Raw genomic sequence first — 22,451 nt, 5'->3', positions numbered from 1 at the left:
AACCTGCTAGGAAGAGTATTTCTGTGTCCATTCTACAGACTTGTGACTGGTGGCCGCATAAGTCAGAGGCAGAGTGAACCTGGTCGCTCCTTCAGAGGCTCCCTAACCAGCCTCCCTCCTTCTCCCGTCCCCGAGCCAGGCCCCTGCTTCCGCCTGGTCAGGAGTGCTTTGGAGCTTTCCTGGAACCCAGAGCCATTTGGAGATGGGGGAGCAGGTGTGTGGAGGGGCAGGAACGGCAGCGGCGCGGCGAAGGGGGGCAGTTTCGAGACTGGAACCGTGTGTTTTTTATTTTGACCTCTCCCGAGTTAATTCTCTCCCATTCATGCCCAGATGTTCTAATTTTTTACGTAAATGGTTATTTAAAATTTCTCAGAGCCTCTGTCCTGCATCTAAATTAGCAACAGATTCCGTTCCTTACCACTGTTGGGGCGATGTGTAAACCGCAATTTCTGGCTAAAGAATTTTCCCTTTCACGCCAGTCCTGGGGTGTGACCTGTGGCCACCCAGGGGCAGCTCCCTGTACCGGACCACTCTCGGCTGTCCGAGCCAAAGGCTGGGCCTCAGATAGCTCCCTCAGGGCCGCCTCTTGTATCTCCGGGCTTGGCAGCGTGCCTGGCACTTAATGCTCATCAATCCATCGATTCCCTGCTCTTGACTCCTTTTCACCTGTGTCCAGATAAATGCCCAGGTGCCTGCTGAGAGGTCATGTGAGTGGGGTGAGGGTGACTGCTGGGGTGGAGGTCATGGGATGGTAGGTCAGGAAGGAGATTTAGAACCAGGAAGGATTTAGAACACTTAGAAGGTCACTCTGGAACACCAAGTTGGAGACTTCTGGAAGGTTTTCCATGCTTTTTCTCATTTGAACCACACCGTCCTGTGAGAAAGGTACTCTACGTGTGTATTATCTCTGTTTTACAGATGGGGAAACTGAGGTTCAGTGACATTGGAGCTCTGGCTCATGGTCACTGCCCAGTCAGGGAGAGGATTTGGGCTGATGGCTTTCTCCCTCCCCAAACCTTTATTCATTCCGCTACACAGAGGTGTCACACCTGGGCCAGCACCTGGGCAGAGATCACATGGTGTGGGGGTTTAAAGCCAGTATGTCCTTGGGGGAAGAGAACAGGCGGCCCCTTTTCTGTTTGAGTTTGACATCGCCGTACATACCAAACCCTCTGCTCAAGGGGAGGGACCTGAGGCTGTGTGGGAGAAAGGGCCGAGACGCCAGAGCGGGAGGAAGCCAGCCCCTTCCCCAAATGTGTTAGTGGGGAAATTAAGGCCCAGAAAACTCAAATGACTTGTCACTGGCAAAGTCGGGGATTGGGCTAAGTCTCCTCAATCGGGCATTCAAGGCATGACCCCAAATTCCCTTTTCTGGCTTATTTCCCTGCCCTTGTTCTCCCGGTCCCAAATTTCAGCCCTACCTAACTTTTTTTTTTTTCCAGCCCTACTCCCATCTCCCTTCACGCCTTCATTCATTCAGTCAGAGTTATATTCTGGACACTTTGTCCTTCATGCCTTCATTCATTCAGTGTAATATTCTGTACACTTGGTCCTTCACACCTTCATTCATTCAGTGTAATATTCTGGACACTTTGTCCTTCTCACCTTCATTCATTCAGTGTAATATTCTGTACACTTGGTCCTTCACACCTTCATTCATTCAGTGTAATATTCTGGATACTTTGTCCTTCTCACCTTCATTCATTCAGTGTAATATTCTGTACACTTGGTCCTTCACACCTTCATTCATTCAGTGTAATATTCTGTACACTTGGTCCTTCACACCTTCATTCATTCAGTGTAATATTCTGGACACTTTGTCCTTCTCACCTTCATTCATTCAGTGTAATATTCTGTACACTTGGTCCTTCACGCCTTCATTCATTCAGTGTAATATTCTGGACACTTGGTCCTTCACACCTTCATTCATTCAGTGTAATATTCTGGACACTTTGTCCTTCTCACCTTCATTCATTCAGTGTAATATTCTGTACACTTGGTCCTTCACGCCTTCATTCATTCAGTGTAATATTCTGGACACTTGGTCCTTCACACCTTCATTCATTCAGTGTAATATTCTGTACACTTGGTCCTTCACACCTTCATTCATTCAGTGTAATATTCTGTACACTTGGTCCTTCACACCTTCATTCATTCAGTGTAATATTCTGGACACTTTGTCCTTCTCACCTTCATTCATTCAGTGTAATATTCTGTACACTTGGTCCTTCACGCCTTCATTCATTCAGTGTAATATTCTGGACACTTGGTCCTTCACGCCTTCATTCATTCAGTGTAATATTCTGTACACTTGGTCCTTCACACCTTCATTCATTCAGTGTAATATTCTGGATACTTTGTCCTTTACACCTTCATTCATTCAGTGTAATATTCTGGACACTTTATCCCACATTTAAAAGAGGAATCAAGATGAGGGCCCCTGACAGTTCTTGTAGTCTTGGTGGCAGTCAGGGTATGTGGCCAGAGAAAATAGAAATAGAAATATAATCATAATATAAACATAGACAGAAATGGAAGAAATACTGGAGTATATAAAGTGCTTTTAGTACTACTACAAAAGATAAAGAGAATATCACTTCTATTTTGTTTTACTTGATAAATAGTATTTTATTTTTTCCAATTACATGTAAAGTTACCTTTCAACATTCATTTTTTCCTTCCCCCCCTCTTGCCTCCCCTTCCCCTAGCTAGCAATCTGATAAAGGGTTATACGTGTACAAGCATGTTTAACATATTTCCAAATTAGTCATCTTGAGAAAGAAGACAGAAGAAAGAAACAGAACAAAAGGGAAAAACCTAAAAAAAATGAAAATAGTACGCTTCAATCTGCCTTTAGACTTCGTAGCTCTTTTTCCGGATGTGGGCGGCGTTTCTCATCAGATCATGTATTGCTGAGAAGAGCTGGATCTGTCCTGGTTGATCATCGTATGTAACTTTTACTGTGTACGATGTTCTCCTGGTTCTGCTCATTTCCCTCAGCATCAGTTCGTGTAAATGTATTCAGTGTTTTTCTGAATATTCCTGCTCATCATTTCTTAGAGGACAGTAATGTTCCACTACTTACATCCTTATAGAACAACGAGTTCAGCCTTTCCCCAGTTGATGGGCATCCTCTCGATTTCCAATTCTTTGCCACCACTGAAGGAGCTGCTATAAATAGTTTTTGTCCTGGGTCCTTTCCCCTTTTTCATGATCTTTTTGGGATACAGACTTAGTATTGCCAGATCAAAGTTTGATCGCCCTTTGGGCACAGAAGGAAATATTTTTAGCTTGTGTGTTTATTTGTGGATGGGTATATATTTTTATCCACATAGCTATCTATTTATCTATCAGGAAAAAAAGACTTTCAAGGAAGTTGGGACTTCAGTAAAAGTAGTGATGGGAGCTACGGAAAGGGAAAGGGGAAAGAACTTTGTGGGGTAGACAACCACGTCTGGAGGTGGGAGATTCCGATAGGTGTAGGGGTTGGTAAATAGAATGTGAAAATCATGAAACTTTGTGAATGTGCGTTTAAGGCAGGAAATCTAGGTTGTTTCCAGATTGTGAAGGGCTTTGCATTTGTGTGTCCTGTTGTTTTCCCCATTGGAATTTAGGCTAAGGAAGTCTGGGGCCGTGTTTTTGCTTTTCTGTAGTTTTTGCCCTCAGTATGCCTAGTATGCAGCAGGTACTTAATAAATGCTTATTGACGGAATAAGAAGCAATTCCGTGTTCTTGAGCAGGATAGCAGTTTGCTAAGCCATGTCTGGGCAGGTCTTTCAGAATGCAGGATGCCAGTGGTCTTAAACTCATGCAGACTCCCAGTGAGTTGCATATTGATTACATTTTAAAGCTATCTATTCACTTTATTAAACGTTGCCCAGTTACGCTGGCTGCTCTCCAGGTGCCGTAGAACACGGTCGGCTGTGTGTCTGACGTCCCTGATCCAGTCCGTTCTCTGCACCCCCAACCGGCGCTCCCGGAGAGGAGCAGGGGGGCCCCGAGAGGCCCCGGGCTGGGGAAAGGGAGCAGTCCTGAGGAGAGGCTGCCTGGTCCGGCCCCACCCAGCGTGGGGCGTGATGCAGGGTTTCTCCAAGCCAGACCTCCGCCTGCTGTCCCCAGGGCGGTGGGGAAACCCCTCCTCCAGACTGGAGGTTCAGGTGGCCCGCTGGCCTAACTGTGAGGAGGTTTTCCCTCACGTGCGTGGGAATGGGCCCGGCCTCGGACACAGGCCTTCTGTCCTCTCCTTGCAGGTGACCCGGGTTCCGGTGGAGAGCTGTGAGCAGTACACCACGTGCGAGCTGTGCCTGGGCTCCCGGGACCCCCACTGCGGGTGGTGCGTCCTGCACAACATGTGAGTCTCTCCGTGGAGCTGGGTGGGAAGGGCGGCTCGTTTCACGCGCGTGTGCACGTACACACACACACATACATGCACAGTGTATTCTTGTGTGTATGTGCATGCATGTATGTGTACGTGTGTGTAGCCGTGGCGCTCTCTCGGTTCCCCTCCCAGAGCTTCCGTAGCCCCCTCCCCTCAGGTCGGGCCTTCCTCCTTTGGGGAGGAGAGTAATGAGGAGCTTGGGGCGGCCCTCCCCCACCCGAGGCGGACGAGGTGGACGTGGGGCCCTCGGACAAGCGACTTGTTTCCCCCTCTGTAAAGCTGGGTGGGCGCTGCCCTTAGTCCCGCCCCCTTGCGGTTCTGATATTCTGTCAGTCCCGCAGTGAAACGTGGGTCATCCCAGCTCGGGCCGGGGAGGGCTTAATTAACTCGGAGCCACCGGGGGCGGCCGCTGGGGGGACACGGCCGGAGGGCGGGTCGCCGGCCCCCAGGATAAGGGCTGACCGCCGGCCCGGAAAGCCACGAGATTGTTTATTATTGTTATCTGCACTTACGCTGTTGGCTCCTTTACAGAGCTTCAGTATCCTCTGTTAATGAAGTAACATAATCAGAAACAGAAGGGCGGGGAGGACCCTGAGGTTGCCGTGGGATGGAAGAGCAGTTGTCTTTCTCTTCCACTTTTTCCCCTTGTCCCCCTCCCTCGGGAGGACTTGCAGAGGGGAGAAGGCCCTGCGAGCATTCTTTTTTTTTTTTTAATTTAAATTTTTTTAGAATAGCTTTTTATTTGTCAAAATGCCCCCGGTGGTTTTCAGCGTCCCCCTTCTGTGCCAGCACTTTTAACCCTGAGCCGGAGCCTCGGCCCCTGATGTCACCTTGTGCTCCCGGAGTCCCCCGCGCAGGGTCCCTGCAAAGGAGGAGCGTCAGCTCTTCTCGGCGCCATGTCAGTGCAGACCAAACCCCCCGGCATTCGAGGGAGCGGGCCGGGCCCGAATAGCCGGGCCCTCTCCCGGCTGGCTCTGCCAAGGCCGGCTGGGGCCCGGGCAGGATGGGGCGAGGGTCGGTCCCCCTCCCAGCTGAGTGATGGGAAGCCCGGCCCCGGCCCACGTCAGTGGGGGCTCTGCCCGGACCAGGAGCCGGCCCCGCGCTGACCTCCCCCCGAGGAGCTGCCCTGAGCCCTCCCCTTCCTCCTCCTCTGGGGCCAGGAGGCGGGGAGAGCTGTTCGGCCGCCCGGCCTGGCCCCCTTCCTTGTAGCCCTGAACGTGGCCCACGCTCCCACGGGTCTGCCTTGGGTTGGGGGTCGCCGCTTGTAGGGAACGCGTTAGAGAGGGGCAGTGGGGGGCGCTCCAGGCGGTCAGCCAGGAGGGGGGAGACCACGGGGTCTCACTGAGAGAGGGAGGGAGCGAGGCTGGGGAGTCAGGGCGGCCCCGGAATGCACCCGGGGGCTTTAGAGGAGCGGGACTCTGCCAAGGGCCCCGCTCCCCGCCGACCCGTCTCCTCTTCTCGCCAGCTGCTCGCGGAAGGACCGCTGTGAGCGCGCCGACGAGCCCCAGCGCTTCGCTTCCGACCTGCTGCAGTGCGTCCAGCTCACTGTCCGGCCCAAGAACATCTCGGTCACCATGTCGGAAGTCCCGGTACGTCCCGCCTCTCCGAGGCTCTCTGCGCTGCGGGGGGGGGGTCTCCTCGGTCTCTGCCACTCATCCCTCCTCTTCTACCTCCCCCCCTCCCGGCCACGTAGCTCGTCCTGCAGGCCTGGAACGTTCCTGACCTCTCGGCGGGAGTCAACTGTTCCTTCGAAGACTTCACGGAGTCCGAGAGCCGCATCGAGGACGGGAAGATCTACTGCCGCTCCCCCTCCTCCAAGGACGTCGTGCCCATCACTCGGGGGCAGGGTGAGTGGGGCGCGCTGCTGTCTGAGGGCCGGAACCCCCCTTCCGTTCCTGGGTCACGGGGTCTCTTGATTTTGCTTAACAAAATTGTGTCATGGAAAGAGTGTCATATTTGGGGTCAGAAATCCTAGATTTGGATTTCTGATGTGATTTGTGCCTCAGTATCTCCATCTGCAAAATGGGACAGGGGAATAGAGGGGATGGACCGGATATAGGTTCGGCAAGCGCCCACGCTGGACTTGTGCTTGAGGCGTGCTTGAGACCGGCTCTGTCCCCGGGCTGGGAAAGGACAGTGGCCGCTCGGGGGCCGACCGACCCGGCCTCCGACCTGCTTTCTCCACTTCCCCAATACGAGCCTCTCCCGTCTGTTGCCACGACTCGAATCCGGAGCCGGATGCGGCTCCCTCAGCCCCTGATTGTACAGGAGAAGAGGCCGGCCCGCGGTCCCACAGGGAGAGCTGGGCCCGAGCCCGGAGACCGTCCACGGCCCCCTCCCCGCACGCCCGGGTGTCCGAGCGGCCGCGCCCTGAGCAGTGTGACACGGAGCCCGGCTTGGGAGAGCTTGCCCTGCCCCGGCTCCCTGTGGGCGGCAGCAGCTCACAGACCTCAGGCAGAAGGGGGAAGTTGGACGGGGGAGCTCCCGCAGAACCCCGGGGGCGCCGCTTGTTATCCGCTCTGGCTAAGGGAGAGAGGGTGGGGGCGGGAGAGCGGGGGCTTTCTTCAGAGGCTCCAAAATGAGTCCCAGGCCCAACTTCGGTCCCAGAAAGATCTTGGAACCTGGGGCAGCGAGCCCCCCGAGCCCTCCCTTCGCGCCAGGCCCGGAGGCCCGCTGAGCACGCTCCCGCCGGTCTCTGACCGGCTTTGCCCCCTCCTGGCCCATCTGCAGGGAGTCAGGGTTGTGCATTTCCGGGGAGCCTCCTCCTCCTTCCCCACCCCCAGCCTGGCCTGTTCCTTCTTTCTATCCCACATCCCGTGCCTGTGACGTCATCGGGCCGATGGGCTCCTCTGACCTCCCCGGGAGAGGGACCGGGGTCCCCCACACAAAGCTCTGGCCCCCCCCCATGGGCCCTGGAAACACAGGCGGGGGGGGGGGGCTGGAGGGGGGCGGGGAGAGAGCCAGCATCTGATTAGTGTGGAGCAGGAGCCCGCTGTGAATGGTCGCAGTGTGTCGGGGGGGATGACTGGCCTGGAGGCCGATGGCCCTTGTCCTGCAGGGCGTGAGTCACTGGGGGGCTGCAGTGCTCCTCGGCCCCCGCCCCCCGCAGCCCCTCCCGATGTCCGCCCGGGCTTTCCTGGGCCTGGACAAAGTGTTTGTTTTCCTTTCCAATCCCGGATCCCCGGGGAGCATCTGAACTCGTGTTTACCGAGTTCCTTCAAAGACCGCGGGTCAGAGGATGCTGGTGGGAGTGTCGGACGGGGGGGGGGGGGCTCTCTGCAGGAGCTGGAGCAGCCCCTCCCCGGGTCCTCCTGGCCGGCTCGTTTTGGGGCCCAGACTCACCCACAAGAAAGCACGAGAAGGGCCCGCCCGAGGCCGGAACCAGTGCTGGGCTTGTGGTTTCGGACGCATCCAACAGGAGCTTGGAGGAGGGGGAGTCACCGGCTCCCGAGTGGGGAGCACACAGAGGGGCGGGGCCTCAGGGCCAGGAGGACCTGCCTTCCGGCCCGGGGCCAGGCTCATCCCGGCCTTCCTGCTGCAGGGACGCCCGTGGGGGGCGCGTTCCGGGAGAACCTTCTCAGGGGCCTAAAGTAGACTGTGCAGGTCACACAGAGAGCCACTTATCGCGGTGTCTTCTTCTAAACCACCCCTTCCCGCCCTGATGAAATGCTCAGAGATCCGCGGGGCCCTTTAAGTTCAGCAGGAGGCTGTCCTGTAGATGGGGTCCCAGGCGGCCTGGGATGGGGAGGGCAGAAGCGTTACTCTCCCCGTGGCACGGATGAGGAATCGGGGGGAGTGCCTCGGCCCGGGCGGCGGGGGTCTGCTTCGAGGAGAGGGGGCCGCGGCCCTGGGAGGGCAGGCTTCCTGCCCGGCTCCTCTCGTAACCCCCTCTTGCCACGGAGAACAGTGGGGGGGCGGGTGGGTGGCAGCTCCGATGGCTGGAGGCGAGCCTCTCTCTGCGGTGTTGGAGGCCTCGGTCGTGCGGCGTCCCAGGGAAGGCACCGGCTGACTCTCGGTCAGCCCCGCGCAGGGGTCCAGAGGCCCGGCCCTCTCCGAGCCCCGTGTGAGCCCTCCCTCTGCGTGTCGGAGCTCCGTCTGTGAGTGGGGAGATCCCAGAAGCGCTGGGGCCGAGCACCTGGGTCTGGGCCCGCAGATGGGGCCGGGAGCCGGTTCTGGACCCCAAGCCCCCTCCTCTTCCATCCGCTCACCCGTTTCCTTGTGATTTCTCTTGAAGGAGACAAGAGGGTCGTGAAGCTCTACCTGAAGTCCAAGGAGACGGGAAAGAAGTTTGCGTCTGTGGATTTTGTCTTTTACAACTGCAGCGTCCACCAGTCGTAAGTAACCGGCGGCCCTGGGGTCAGGGGCTCTCCTGAGGAAGGTGGGGGTCTTCCCTGGGGGGCCCGAGCTGGGTCAGCCCGGGATCCTCAGCGGGGCTGCGAGTCTGTGAGCAGCCCCCCCACTCCTGCACCGGCGGTCCCAGAGACCAGGGGCACACGGTGCTGGGAGGGGGGCCGGCCTGGGGCCAGTCTCAGGGGCCAGCGTGAGACTGGTGTGAGGGGCTGCTCTGCAGTTGTGTGAGGGACGGTGGTCAGGGTGAGGGGCTGGTCTGAAGCCAGTGTTAGGAGTCCTGTTAGGTCAGGGCTTAGGTTGTAGCCAAAGAACAAAGGAAAACCACCTGGTTCCCATGGGTAGGAAGCCTGCCCATGGCTCCCCGGCCCCAACTCCTGCCCACCGAGCTTCATGGCCAGAGGAGGGGCCGGCCCCCTTGTGGGGGTGGGGGGGCAGGGCCGAGGAGGTAGGTGCGTCCCCGAGGCCGGGCCCAGGAAGCGAGGAGGGGGCTCTCTTGGCCCTTGTGTCATGCTGGGGAGCGAGTGAAGGGCCAAGCTTTCTCCTGTCCCTTCGGGGGGCTTGAGGGATCCGAGGTTTGCTCCTTCGTTCCCCCGGAGCCTGGGCCTGAGCCCGTGGGCTTGTCCCGATAACTGAGGGGTCAGGGGTTAGAGGATTAGGAGGCCGTGACTTGGGAGCGCCGAGGTGGGTCTTAGGGACCGTCTGAGGCTCCGTTTTTGTCAGGGTTAGAGAGATGGGGCGACTTCATCCTCGCCGTGAGTGCGCAGTGCGTCGGGGCTCGCAGCGCGCTCCTCGCGTGCAGGCCTGGGCTGTCTGCGCTGCGTTCGGACCCAGGCCCGGCGCTGCCTGGTCTCCCCCAGGCCTTCGAAGCCGCGCCCTTCTGGTGCTTCTCAGCCAGTTGCCTCGGGCTTGGCTGTGGGTGCTCTCCAGCGTCGAGGTCACTAAGCCCGGTGCAACCGGAGACGGGGGCAGGAAGGGGACCTGAGGCTGGGGGTGGGAGAAGTGAAGCAGCTCTCATGTTGGGGAAGAAGGGTCCGGGGGTCCGGCTGAGTGGCCGGCAATGCAAACAGTCGGAGGTGAGAGTCCCACATGTGGCCACGATTCTCCTGCCTTGCCAGCGCCTCCCCCACACCGGCCAGTCCCCACCCTCGGACCTAATTCCCCAGAGCCCCATCACCCCCCCTGCTGTCTGTCATTCCCGTTAAGGTCTGTCCCCAACCCCCTCCTCACCTCTTCCAGGAAGGGCCGGAGGCTTTTCTGGGGCCGGTTTTTAGCCAGTGACAAGGTGTCTGGCCCTTAGAGCGCCTCCGTTGGTGTGCGAGTAGCCTTCGTGTGCCTCTTTCCTGGCCTGGCTCTCGGGGCTCCGCGTCACTTCTCTCTAATCTTTCAACAAATGAGGTCACGCGGGCAGGTTCTAAAACGGACCGTCTCCGGGAGCGGCCTGAAGCCCGCCCGGCTGTGGCCCCTCAGCACCCCCGACTCCCGTGCCCAGGAGCCACCGCTGACTCCCGGAAGCGGCCATCCCAGCAAAGACACAGCGTCCGCGGGCGAGGGAAGCAGACCAAACGCCGCCGGCTGTGAGGCAAGGGCCGAGTCCAGGATGGACTTGGAGGGGGAGGCAGGCTGTGGGAGGAGTTGAGGAAACCGAGAGGAGGAGGATGGACAAAGGGAACGACCCGGTGTGGCCCCGAGTGGGGGCCCCGTGTGTGGCCCCCTGTGTGTGGGGGCCCCGAGGAGGGGGCCCTGTGGAGGGGCCCCGTGGTGGCCGTGTGTGGCCCCCTCTGTGGGGATCCTGTGGGTGGCCCCCTGTGTGTGGGGGCCCCGAGGAGGGGGGCCACTTTCCCCACCTCCTTTCTTAGCCTCTTGGAGCCTGCCTGCTCCCCTTTAGAAGGAGGCGCTGGGACGGCTGCCCGCTGCGGGGCCCCAGGCTCTTTGTCTGTGATGCAGCGCCCCGTTCGGGGAACGAGGCCTGGACCGGCATGGGTGGGTTGAAATGTTGGCAAGGGCAGAAAGGAGGCGAGGGGGTGGGGCCGGCTTTGAAGGCCCAGCCAGGAGTTCGGGCCTGCTCCGACGGCCTGCGGAAGGCGTGATGGATTCTTCCAGGCCCCTCCCCGTCTCTCATGTCTTGCCTGTACACGAGGGAGGCAGGTGCTTCTCGACCCGACTTACCCTTTCAGCCTGTGCTTCTGTGGCCCCAACCCTGCTCGCTTTGCTACAGGAGCACCTTGTCTCTTGCTTGTCCGTCACATAAAAGGGGCCCTTGGAAGAGCTCTGCCGTTCAGCGGTTTTCAGGTCTCTGCGAGGCTGCAGGAGGGAGGCGGGCTCTGGAGGTTGGGTCAGGGGTCCTCCAGACTCGGCTCGAGGGTCGGGGGGAAAGCCTGGGGCCAGCTTGGGTTTCACGGGTAGGATTTCCCACAAGGGGCCCTGCCTGACTCGGTCTGCCTTAGCCTCCCACACCAGGAAGCCGCTTCTGGTTCTGAAACACCTTCCCACCTCTGCTTTCCGACAAGGGCGGCTGCCAGCTGGGCCTGGCTCGCAGTCAGTGCGAGTAGGAGGTGAAGTTTCCCTCCAGGTGCCTCCCCGAGATCCCCAGCAGCAGCTTCCGAATAGCTTGGGGACTCCTCAGGCCCCCGCTCGGCTGCCTCTCCTGGTCTTTCAGCAGCCAGAGGGACCGAGCCTGATCCTGCTCTTCTTCCGTGGGCATCCTTCTCTGCTCCCTGGACACTGTGCATCCTTCAGGGCTGATCCTGATTGCCTCTACTCTGCAGAACAATCCCTTCCTCCCTCAGCTCACAGAGAGCCTCACTCCGAACTTCCACGGCCTTTTCTCTAGTCCATGTCCGCTCCACCGTCATCCAAACGCAACTTACGTTGTTATTATGAACTTGGCTTCAACGGACTCCTGGCAGCGGGGCCCGAGTCTTGGAGACCAGTTAGTCCTGAGCCAGGAGATCTTGGTTAGGTCCCGGCTTCTTGCCGCTCGGCTCTTGAAAGAGTTACTTAGCTCTCCTGAGCTTTGTTTTCTCAGTCTGTTAGAGTAAGGATGCTCGCACCGCCTTGTTGTGAGGAGAGAACTTTGTAAAACAGAACCTGGAGGGAGCTCGGGCCCTGGGACGGCTCCTCCTGCCACGTGCCTGTCCAGTGGGCGTCAGCTTCAACTTGGAGAGCTCATGGGTTCTCCAAGGGCTGGAAGTGGTCTCTTTTTCTCCTTGTCCTTGCCCTCATCTTCCTCCTTTTCTTTTCTTCCTCCTTTCTCCATCTTTTGCTCTTTCTTTTCCTCATCTTCTTTTTCTTAACTCGCCTTTCCTCCTTCTCATCTTCTACTTCTGTTCCCTCTGTTGGAATACACGGGAGCCCATGACAGTGGCTGCTGGAGATCCAACCCAGAGTGGATCTTGTGTGAGAGGATGGTACAAGGAGACTGAGAGGCACTTGCTGTTCTCTGACCTCTCTCCTCTTCCCTCTGCCTCCAACTTATCTCATTCCCCATTCACAAGCAACACCTGTGTCAGCAAAGGCGGCTGCCCTGCAACCCTTCAGATGCTGTGATCCACAGCTGTGGAGGCTCTCGGAGAACTTAACATCCCTCCATTTCTTTTCCTTTTTCCTTCCTATCCTTTTCTACTTTTCCCCTTTCCCTCCCTCCCTCCCTCCCTCCCTCCCTCTCTTCCTTCCTCCCTTCTTCCTTCCTTCCTCCCTTCCTCCCTCCCTTTCCCCCTTCCTTCCTTCCTTCCTTCCTTCCTTCCTTCCTCCCTCCCTTCCCCCCTTCCCCCCTTCCTCCCTCCCTCCCTCCCTCCCTTCCTTCCTTCCTTCCTTCCTTCCTTCCTTCCTTCCTTCCTTCCTTCCTTCCTTCCTTCCTTCCTTCCTTCCTTCCTCCTCCCTTCCTCCCTCCTTTACTCCCTTTTCTCCTCCTTGCCCTCTCCCTTCCCCCTATTCAGTTCCCCTGCCCTTCCCTTTCTTCCTGTTCCTTTTTCCTTTAACCTCTTCTTTCTCTCTCCCCCATGACCACATTGTTTTCCTTATTCTTTCCCAGTCTAAGTCACACCTCTGCAAGCATCATTTTTGTCTTCCTTAGCATCCAGCCAACACCGGTCCCTACCTGAATGACTGGGAACAAGGCCCGGCTGGGCCCCACTTGCCATATCTTGTAAGTGCCGGGCTCGGACGAGGTGATCGGAGGCCCCTTTGCCGCCCCTCTAAGCCTCTGCTCTGGGGCACCTGTGCTGATCACCGAGGGGCTCAGTGAATGATACTGAGGAGGCTGAGTGAGGAGGGAGGCCAGGCCCACACAGGGACGCTTGATAACTGTTCTCCCCAGCCCAGTGGGCTGTCTACAGGCCAAAATAGCTTTTCTTCCCCCCGTTGTCTTTTTAATAAATTTGCTACTGACATAGTTTTCTCGGTTTGAGACAGAATGTCAGGTACACCTGCAGAAAGTTTGGGGCAGAGGAGGCTGAGGAGTTTCCTGAAGCTGTGTCTGCTGATCTGGGATCACGTACACGACCCAGGGCGTGCCACGGAGGGGCAGGATCTGTGCCTTACTCTGACCTGGGCACAGCCTCTGGGTCCAAATTTCCAGTGACTGTGCTCCACCCTTCCCCCTTCCCCCCGCTCCGGGACATCGACCAGACTACAAAGGGCCTTACCCCTGGAACCTTACGTTTTCCTCGGTGTCCCCATGCAGGACATTCTCTGGGACCCTGACCCCCATGGAGGCTCGCCCACCTCCAGGTCCTCGCCATTTCTGCCTCTGGGGTGGCAACTGTTATTACAAGAGCCTCCTGCATCCTCGGTCCCTGTTTTGCCCTGGACCCCCCAGGGACCTCAGTCTGTTGGCTTTGCCCCAGCCATGGGCAGCCGTCCCCTCGGGGCCCTGCAGCATCCACAGTGGGAGGAGATTGCCCCTGACTCCCCGCTCTCTGGGGGGCTGCTTCTGCAGCTGCGTCCTTCCCTGGACATCACTGACTTTCAGCACTTCCTTACATTACTCATTGTTCATGTTTCTGCTCTCCTTCCATGGACTCTTCTTGGGGAGGGGGAGAGCAGGTTACTTAGTCAATGGGCATTTGTTGAGCTCCTACAGCGTGGCAGGGTTTTCTGGCTGTAACAGGAGCCCTGTGGGAGGGGCAGGGGCATCCTCTGTGCTGGTCTGTCTCCTCAGGGAGGGGCCGCAAGCAACAGGCCCTGGGGGCCGGTTGGAAAGGAAATGGCATCAGGGTCTCTTTTGTGTCCTTCCTCTTCTGGACTTGGCTTTCCTCATCTTACAGGACAGAGCGCTCAGACTGTATTCTCCCAGCATGCTCCTTGGGGTCCTGTGAGCCATTGTCTTAGAGGCTGGCGGGAGCCAGGCTGCCTGGATGGCCTGTCCGGGAGGGGGGGGCAGTTACAGCCCATGGCGGGTGAGAAGTGAAGGGGCGCCCAGAGCGGGATGGAGACAGGTGCTGAGTATAAGAAAAACCTCTGTCCGAACACGAGAACTTCATGGCTTTAGGGGGCTTCCTGAGGAGGTCACAGACTCCACATCTGGAGGTGTTCCAGCAGTTACCTTGGGGGCTGAATCTGTGCGGGGGATGCTTAACAGAAGCCTTAGTATTGGGGGGGGGCAGTGCGGAGTGACCTCATCCGTCAGTGACTGTCCAGCTCCAAGAAGCCTTTAGGGGCAGTCACGGAGCTGGGGGCTCCATCTGGAAATGGAACCTTTCTTCTTCTCTGTGTGGTTCTCTCTGTTGGGGGGGGACATGAGCACATCATAGGTGCCTGCAGTACACGAGAATCAGAAAGCTGCTTGAGGGCTGTGTCCGGCCTCAAGCTTCCTGCCTTAGTAGGGATGAGTCCGAGACTCGGAGTCCTCGTCCTGGAAATGAGGGTCCAACCAGGTGGTTCTGTCCGTCTCTCTGTCATTAGTCCTGTGCTCAGAAAGGCCGTATGTGTAAGGAGGCGATTGGGCTTGTGAAGGGACCCTGCGGGGACGAGGGAAGAGGAGGTGAATTCCAGTCAGTGCAGGATGTGAGGGGCAGAGCGGAGGCCATCGGTGCTGGACCGCAAGGCTGTGGGGTGGGGAGGGGGCTATAAAAGGCCCCAAGGGAGGCAGAGGTAGGTCCAGGGAAGAAGGCTGAGCAGCAGTTCACAGTCTAAGCCTCAGGTATGCTCAGAACATGAGCTGGACCAGAGCCTGAAGTGTGACTGTGGTTACCGGTGGTCTGCTGTTTTCTGCTCTGGGTTTCAGTAGCCTTTTGGGTGGGGGGCGGATAATAGCTCACAGGGGTTCCTGATGGAGGCAGGGACATCAGTCTTCTGGGAGTCAAAGTGGGGAAGCCAGGGGTCCCTGCAATTGTGCAAAGTCCCTTTGGGAATGAAGGGCCTTGGGAAAATGAGCAGGAACCTCAGAAAGAAACCTCCTCACCAGTCCCAATGATCTTGTGATGGAGAGCCATTGGCACCCAGAGAGAGTTCTGTGGGAACTGAATGCGGATCCCAACACAGCATTCTCGCTCTCTGTTGCTGTTCACTTGCATTGTGTTTTCTTTCTCATTTTTTCCATTTTGATCTGATTTTTCTGGTGCAGCAAAACAATTGTATAACAAAAAATAGAAAGGACTTTAAGGTAACCTTGGCCAAAATGGGAGAAACCCATGAATAGAGGAGTGTAGACTTGATCTACTATGTGATAAAGGGACATGGCAGAGAAGTGTTTTAAGAAAATTTATCAGGCATTGAGGAAAGGAATAAGCATTTAGATAGTGCCCATTGTATGCCAGATACTGTGTTAAGAACTTTGAAATGTAATTTCATTTAACCCTCACACCAACCCTGCTGTCATCCCCATTTTACAGCTGAGGAAGTTGAGGCAAACAGAAATTCTGACTTGCTCAGGGTCACCCAGCTACTAAGTGTCTGAGGCCGGATTTAGCTCAGGCTTTCCTAGAGCTCTGTCCACTGAATCTGCCTCATAGGTAGTAGATATGGAAAGAATCAGGAGGGGAAGGGCGGCAGCTCTGGTAGTAATCCAGCCACGGGGGCTGGGGTCCTAGATTGTTCAGTAGTGATCATCTTGGTTCCCAAGGTCTCAGATTCCCATTTCCCTTGTTACCACAGGGAGGTACTTGGGAGTCTCCATGGCACTACCGGAAAATCTGAGGACGTTCTGTCCTCTGGGGAAGGTCAGCAAAGGAGAAGCCAAGCAAGCTGTCGCCGGCAGAGAGCGGCCGCCGGAGGAGCATTCACCCCGCTCCTCAGGTCCACGTCGGGGAGGGGGCCTGGGCAGAAACGCAGGCAGGCTTCCAGCCCGGGGCTGTCCTTATGGAGAAGGTCAGGGCCCCCCGGGGAAGCCTTCCCGGAGCCAGAACAGGCTCAAGGCCTGCTTGGGGTTAGGGGCCCTGGGAGACCTCCACGGGACCACACAGCTGGCTGCAGGGCAGAACAAATGACTGCATATTTGCCCTCCAAAGGACCCAGAACCCTGGCAGACTATACAGTTCCTGCCTGGGAATATCCAAAGGAAAGGTTCCTGTGCATTGGGAAGGGTGTTCAATCTAGGTCAGAGACCCTGAGCGCAGGCCCTGGCTTAGATTGATTTCTTCTCCTCAGTGTGTGACCCTGGGTCTCTTTGTAAAGGAGGGAGTAGAGATGCTCTTTGAGGTCCGGAGTGAGTAGAGAGAGATGTTCCATGAAGTCCTTAGAGGTCTAGATCCTGTGATTCTTGTATACCTGGGACCTGGCAGGTGGCTGGGACCAGAAGGAGAAAGAGAGACGGACAAACAGCAAGGCAGACAGACAGCAGAGACAGCAGTAACAGAGACAGAGACAGACAGACAGAGACAGCAGAACCAGAGACAGAGACAGCAAAACAGACAGCAGAACCAGAGTGGGACAGAGGGAGAGATCCCTTTGGATTCTTTGCCCTCCTGTTCTGTATGTTCTGGAGCAGTTTCTAGAGCTCTGGAGTCTTGGCAGAAGAGAACCCGCTTCCTCTTTTCTCTTCTGTGACTGGATCACGAACAGACTCTCAGAACATCACCTGGGCCCTTGTCTTCTGCTGTTTCTTTTATGCACCTGATAAGTTGTCTGTTGTCTCCTTCCTTAGATAGTTGGCATTTACATGTAAAGTATTTATACCGATTGTCTCATTTGGTCTTCTCTGGGAGGGAGGGGCTATTTGTGTTCTCTTTACAGATGAAGAAACTGAGGCTGAGAGGTAGACTTAACTTACCCAGGGCCACATGACTGATTGTCTGGGGCAGAATTTGAACCCAGATCCACCACCTCACCTAGCTGCCTCCATTAAAGTACACCCTCCTGGAGGGCAGGAAGCAAGTTTTTGCCTTCTAAGTACTGCCGGTCTTTAGCACAGTTCCTGAAATATCGTAAATGCTTCATAAATATTCATTGGCCGATCAGTTTATCTCCCACATCTTTGCCAGGTTGGGGAGCCGTATGTTCTGTTTCCTCTTTGCCAAGACCTTCATTGGTCTTTCCATTGCTTAGAGTTCATCCTCTTTTTAATGATTTGTTACTTCACATTATTGTAATCATTGGGTATATGTTGTGGTAGGTAGAGATAGGGAGATGAATGGTGACGGGGAGAAATGGAAAGATGGGTGGATGCAGGAGGAAAAATAGAGGGAGAGACAGATAAAGATTGATCGCTAGAGATGGAGATTGATGGATGACTTGGGATAGCTTGATAGAGAAAGATATGTACGTGGAGATAGGAAGATGAATGGATGGATGGCAGCATAGAACACCTGCCTTAAAAGCTCCTCAGGGGTTATTGTGAAGGTAAAATCATAATATTTGTGAAGTGTTCAGTAAAGTGCAAGGCTGTTATAGAGCATCTATTAAGTGATTACTGTGTACCAGGCTGTATGCTAATCACTGAGATATAAGTCCCCAAGACAGCCCCTGCCCTCAGGGAGCTTACACTCAGATGGGAAAGTCAAGACACCCAGGGGACCTGGACAAGGAGGGGTAGGAGAGGGCCAGGTCACCCCCATCAGTGTCCGGCTCCCCCCAGGCAGAGGCTGAAGATCTGGGGGAGGGAAAGGAGGAGGATGGCGGGAGTTCATGGCCAGTGCCGTGTGTTGGAAAGGGAAAATACCCTCCTGCTTTCTTCGCTGTGCATCAGGTCACACAGACCTTCCCAGGCTTCCCTGAACTTGCTGGTAGTTCTCATTTCTTCCTTTGCCCCAGTCCGGGGGTCTTTCCATCTCTGGCAGGAAGTGATACTCACAGACTATTCCCAGCTCACCTGGTGCAAAGATTTGTTTTGGAGAAAGGACGTTCTTAACCAGTCAGGGAGATGTCTATCCTTCAGCTGGATTTTGGAACTTTAATTAATTAATGAGCTCCTCTGCGTGTTTGTTTTTGCTTTTCCTAATTTTAGGTAAACTCATTTTAAAAACTGTTTAACCTAAAGCTCACAAGTAAAAAAAAAATATCATTTACGGAACAGCAACAGCCTGACATTGGTGAAATCCATTCCTTAAGTACATTTACACGATGTAAATTGAATTTACATGATTGCATTGCACGGCACCACAAGCCTCCACCTTAAGTGGGTTTTGTTAGGCAGGTGGCACCTCTTGGCTGTGGGCAGGATTGTAACCCATCATTATCAGACCCTGCACCTTTATTAGACCGGCTTTCGTGGGAGCCGCGAGCTTGAGGAGAAGGTACATCACAGGTTGTCCCGTTCTTCAGATGAGGGAATACAGAGGTGCAGGGTTTGCTCGTGGTCACGCAGGGAATGAGTGGCTGAGCCAGGGTTTAAACGTGGGTCCTGTGACCCCAGATTCATGGAGGAAGATGAAATTACTGTGCCCTGCTTCTCTCCCCTCCCCTCCCCCAATTCAGAGTCTTCAAGGATTCAGTTAAGCCATTTTAAGCCATTTTCAGGTATAGCATCAGGAGGCCCTTTATCTGGTGACTGGCTGAGGAATTAGGCCAATGGAGTTCAAAGAAGGGGTACCACAGGCTGTGTGGCCTTGGTCAAACTGATTAACCTCTCGAGCTGCTCATCTGTAGGATCGGTAGTCTAGACCACCTTGGATAACCTTGGCCAGTGCCGTCTACAGAGGTGGTTCTGATGTAATTCCCAGCCTGCGAAGGCCGTTCAGGTGGAAATATTCATTGTTTTCACATTTACAGGGGCTTCCACGTTTACAGAGGGGCTGACTCAATACCAGGCCTGAATCAGGAAAAGAGAGTTCAAATCCAGCATCACACACAAGCTTTGTGATCCTGGACAAGCCACTTCACCCTTATTTTCCTTAGTTTCCTCTTTTATAAAATAGGAATTATAATAGCACCCACATTCCAGAATTATTGTGAGATTCAATAAGATAATTTTATAAAGTGTTTTCACACAGTACCTGGTGGAATCGGCACGCTATAAATGTTAGCTTTTAATAGAAATTAATTAATAATTTGCACAACCCTGTGAAATGGGTAGTGAGTGTGTTGTTAACTTCATGTTACAGATTGTAAGAAGGAGGGGAAGGTTTTGTGACGAGCTTAGAACTGGAAGGAGGTCAAACAGAGACTCTGTGAATCCTGTTGAGTTAAGTTGACTTTGGAGACCCTTTAATTTTATAAGGACCCAGGCAGTGTGACTTAATCCAAGAGCTAGTGAGAGGTTTGAGCTGGTCTTTGAAAGCAGAGCTCCTGACCCCAAATCTACAGAAGGGGAAAGGCTGTTGTAGTGGCCTTATGTGGAGAGTGTGGATGGTCTCAAGGGTGATCAGAGCTGGGCAATGGGGGCAGAGGATATGAAGCTGGCCTGGCCAGGAAAGCTTACAGGTGTGTGTCCTGAAGAAGTGTTTGTGGTGGCCCTTTTGTAGTGGCAAGGAACTGGGAACTGAGTGGATGGGGGATCAGTTGGGGAATGGCTGGGCAAATTGTGCTATATGAATATCATTGAATATTATTGCTCTGTAAGAAATGACCGGCAGGATGATTTCAGAGAGGCCTGGAGAGACTTACATAAACTGATGCTGAGTGAAATGAGCAGGACCAGGAGATCATTATACATGGCAGCAACAAGATTATGCAATGATCGATTCTGATGGACTTGGCTCTCTTCAATAATGATCTTGTGATGAAGAAAGCCATACATACCCAGAGAGAGTTCTGAGTGTGGTTCATAACATAGCATTTCATTCTCTTTATTGTTTGCTTGCAGTTTATTTTCTTTTTCATTTTTTTCCCTCTAGTTTGATTTGATTTTTCTTGTGCAACAAGATAATTATTATAATTATGCATATGTTGGATGTAACATATATTTCTACCATGTTTAACATATATTGGACTACTTGCCATCTAGGGGAGAAAAGAGTGGAACACAAGGTTTTGCAAGAGTTAAGGTTGAAAATTAAAAAAAAAGAAAAAAAAGAAACGTTGAGAAGTACTATTCTGGACCATGAGCTTCCCAGCCCCAGGCAAGCCCCATGGAAAAGTTAGAATTGCTGATGATTGTGGGAGAAGTGTTTGTGAGCATTGATATGGCCTGCACTCCTACCTCATCCCCAACCCAGGCCATCTGCTCCTTTCCTCCCTTACTCTCAGATGATGTTGGAGTTTGGAAATGAAAGAGCATTTCCTCCTGGTTTTTCTAGGATTGTAAGAAATACTGAGGGCTGGAGAGGATGGGGAGACTTAAAGTTGGTGAGTCCTATTATCCTTCTTTATAGTTTCTCAACCTCTCTCTGGGTCTTAGTCTTTCCATCTCTTAAATGGGGATGGGACAAGGCTGGGCAAGATGTGTTCCAGCTCATTGGCCTGTGGTCCTTCTCCATAATGTCTTCTTTGGCCTCCAGTAACCTCTCTCCTTTGGGCTTCTAAAACAGTGATCATGTATTCACAGAATCAAAACCTCTCAATGTTCCCCTTCATTGAGAGTAACCCATCAAAGTAGGAATGCCAATATCATGATCCACATTTAACTGATAAAAAAATTGAGGGCCATAGTAACACAGTTGTGAGTATTGAGTGTCAGAGTTGGGATCTGGCCCCAATCTAGCTCTCCATATTCTCTATCATACTGCTTCTTATTGCCTCAGAACAAGCTTTATTTGTTTATTTAAATTATATTTTATTGTTTCCAATTATCTGTAAAGATAATTTTTAATATTTTTTAAAATACAATTTTGAGTTCCAAATTTCTCCCTTCATACCTTTCCCCCCTCCTAAGCTGGTAAGCAGTTTGATATGTGTTATATGCATATATATCATATCTGTGTCACATTTTTTTTTCTGAAATCATGTAAGACATATTTCCAAATGAGTCATGTGCATAAGAAGAAACAACAAAAGTGGGGAAAAGAAAGTGAAAATAGTAATGCTTGTCTTCATTCAGACTCCATGTTTCTTTCTCTGGATGTGGATAGCATTTTCTATCACGAGCCTTTTGGAATTGTCTTGGGAGAGTTTGGGAAGAGCTGAATTAATCTGAAGTTGATCATTGCACAGTGTTGCTGTTAACTCTATACGATGTTCTCTTGGGTTCCTTTGACTTCACTATGCATCAGTTTGTTTGTGTCTTTCCAGTTGTTTGTGAAATCATCCTGCTCATCATTTTTCATAGCACAATAATGTTCCATTACATTCATATATCATAACTTGTTTAGCCATTCTTTAATTGACAGATATTCCCTCGATTTCCAATTCCTTGCCACTACAAAAAGAGCTGCTTTAAATATTTTTTGGTGCACATGGCCTTTTCCCTTCTTTATGATCTCTTTCGGTTACAGACCTAGAGGTCATATTGCTGAATCAAAAGGTATGTTTTGTGGTTTTATAGCTATGGGCACAGTTCCTAATTGCTCTTTAGAATGGTTGGATCAGTTCACAACCCTACCAACTATGCATTAGTGTTGTAATTTTTCCACATTCCTTTCAGCATTTATCATTTCCTTTTCTGTCATATTACCCAATCTGAGAGTACCTCAGAGTTGTTTTTATTTGGTTTGCTTTAAATGTTTTAGAACATTTTTTTCACGAGTATAGATAACTTTGATTTCTTCATCAGAAAACTTCAATTCATATCCTTTGATGATTTATCATTTGGAGAATGAACTCATTCTCTTATAAATTTAATGATTGTTTATCAGAAAGGATAAATTGATGAAATGATGTTTATCAGAAACATTTGCACAAATAATTTTCCCCAGATTTCTGCTTTCCTTCTAATCTTGGTTGCTTTGGTTTTGTTTATGCAGAACCTTTTAATTTAATATAATCAAAATTATCTGTATTGTTTTTCTCTAAAATATAATTGTTCTCTGGGAGCAGGTTTCTTGGAGGGCTTCTGGAGGCAACCTTAGTTTCATTTCAGTTTCAATAATCACCTCAAATGCAGCCAGGAATTAAAATCCAGATCCTTTATTGTCTCTTCCAAAATCTTATCTCTTTTCCTGGGGCCCGATTAGCTTTAATAGAGGCCTATCTCTCTCCTTGGTTCTGAGCGCGCTTGCTGTTAGTCCTTTGCCTCTGCCAGCTTCAGCCTCTTTTCCTCCCGATGTCTCCAGTCAGCACAAAGGTGGAAGTGGGAATGAATCTGACTCCTCCCAGAGAGTGGTCTTGTGGGTTTCTGGAGGCTTGTGAACTCCTCCTTATATATGCTCTCTAAAGGTTTGAATTCTACTGTGTGAACTCCTTTAAAGGTGTGAACTAAGTACATAAGCATTAGTACCTTGTTTCTATTTCTGGTCCATAACAATTATCCATTTTA

The 22,451-nt window shown here is 53.0% G+C and overlaps 1 protein-coding gene across 1 annotated transcript in view; it reads left to right on the top strand.

Annotated features, from left to right (window-relative positions):
• PLXNA1 (plexin A1) overlaps positions 1-22,451 on the top strand; it is a gene marked incomplete in the record, with an annotated part of 256,809 nt that overhangs the window by 124,087 nt on the left and 110,271 nt on the right. The window contains 4 exon segments of the mRNA XM_074283782.1: positions 4,251-4,351; positions 5,844-5,967; positions 6,072-6,225; positions 8,613-8,712. Coding sequence (XP_074139883.1) covers positions 4,251-4,351; positions 5,844-5,967; positions 6,072-6,225; positions 8,613-8,712 — 479 coding nt within the window.

Source organism: Sminthopsis crassicaudata, chromosome 1, assembly GCF_048593235.1.
Source record: "Sminthopsis crassicaudata isolate SCR6 chromosome 1, ASM4859323v1, whole genome shotgun sequence".
Lineage (NCBI taxonomy): Eukaryota > Metazoa > Chordata > Mammalia > Dasyuromorphia > Dasyuridae > Sminthopsis > Sminthopsis crassicaudata.
The sequence above is the reverse complement of the archived record's forward strand: the minus strand, read 5'-3'. Positions and strand labels throughout refer to the sequence as shown.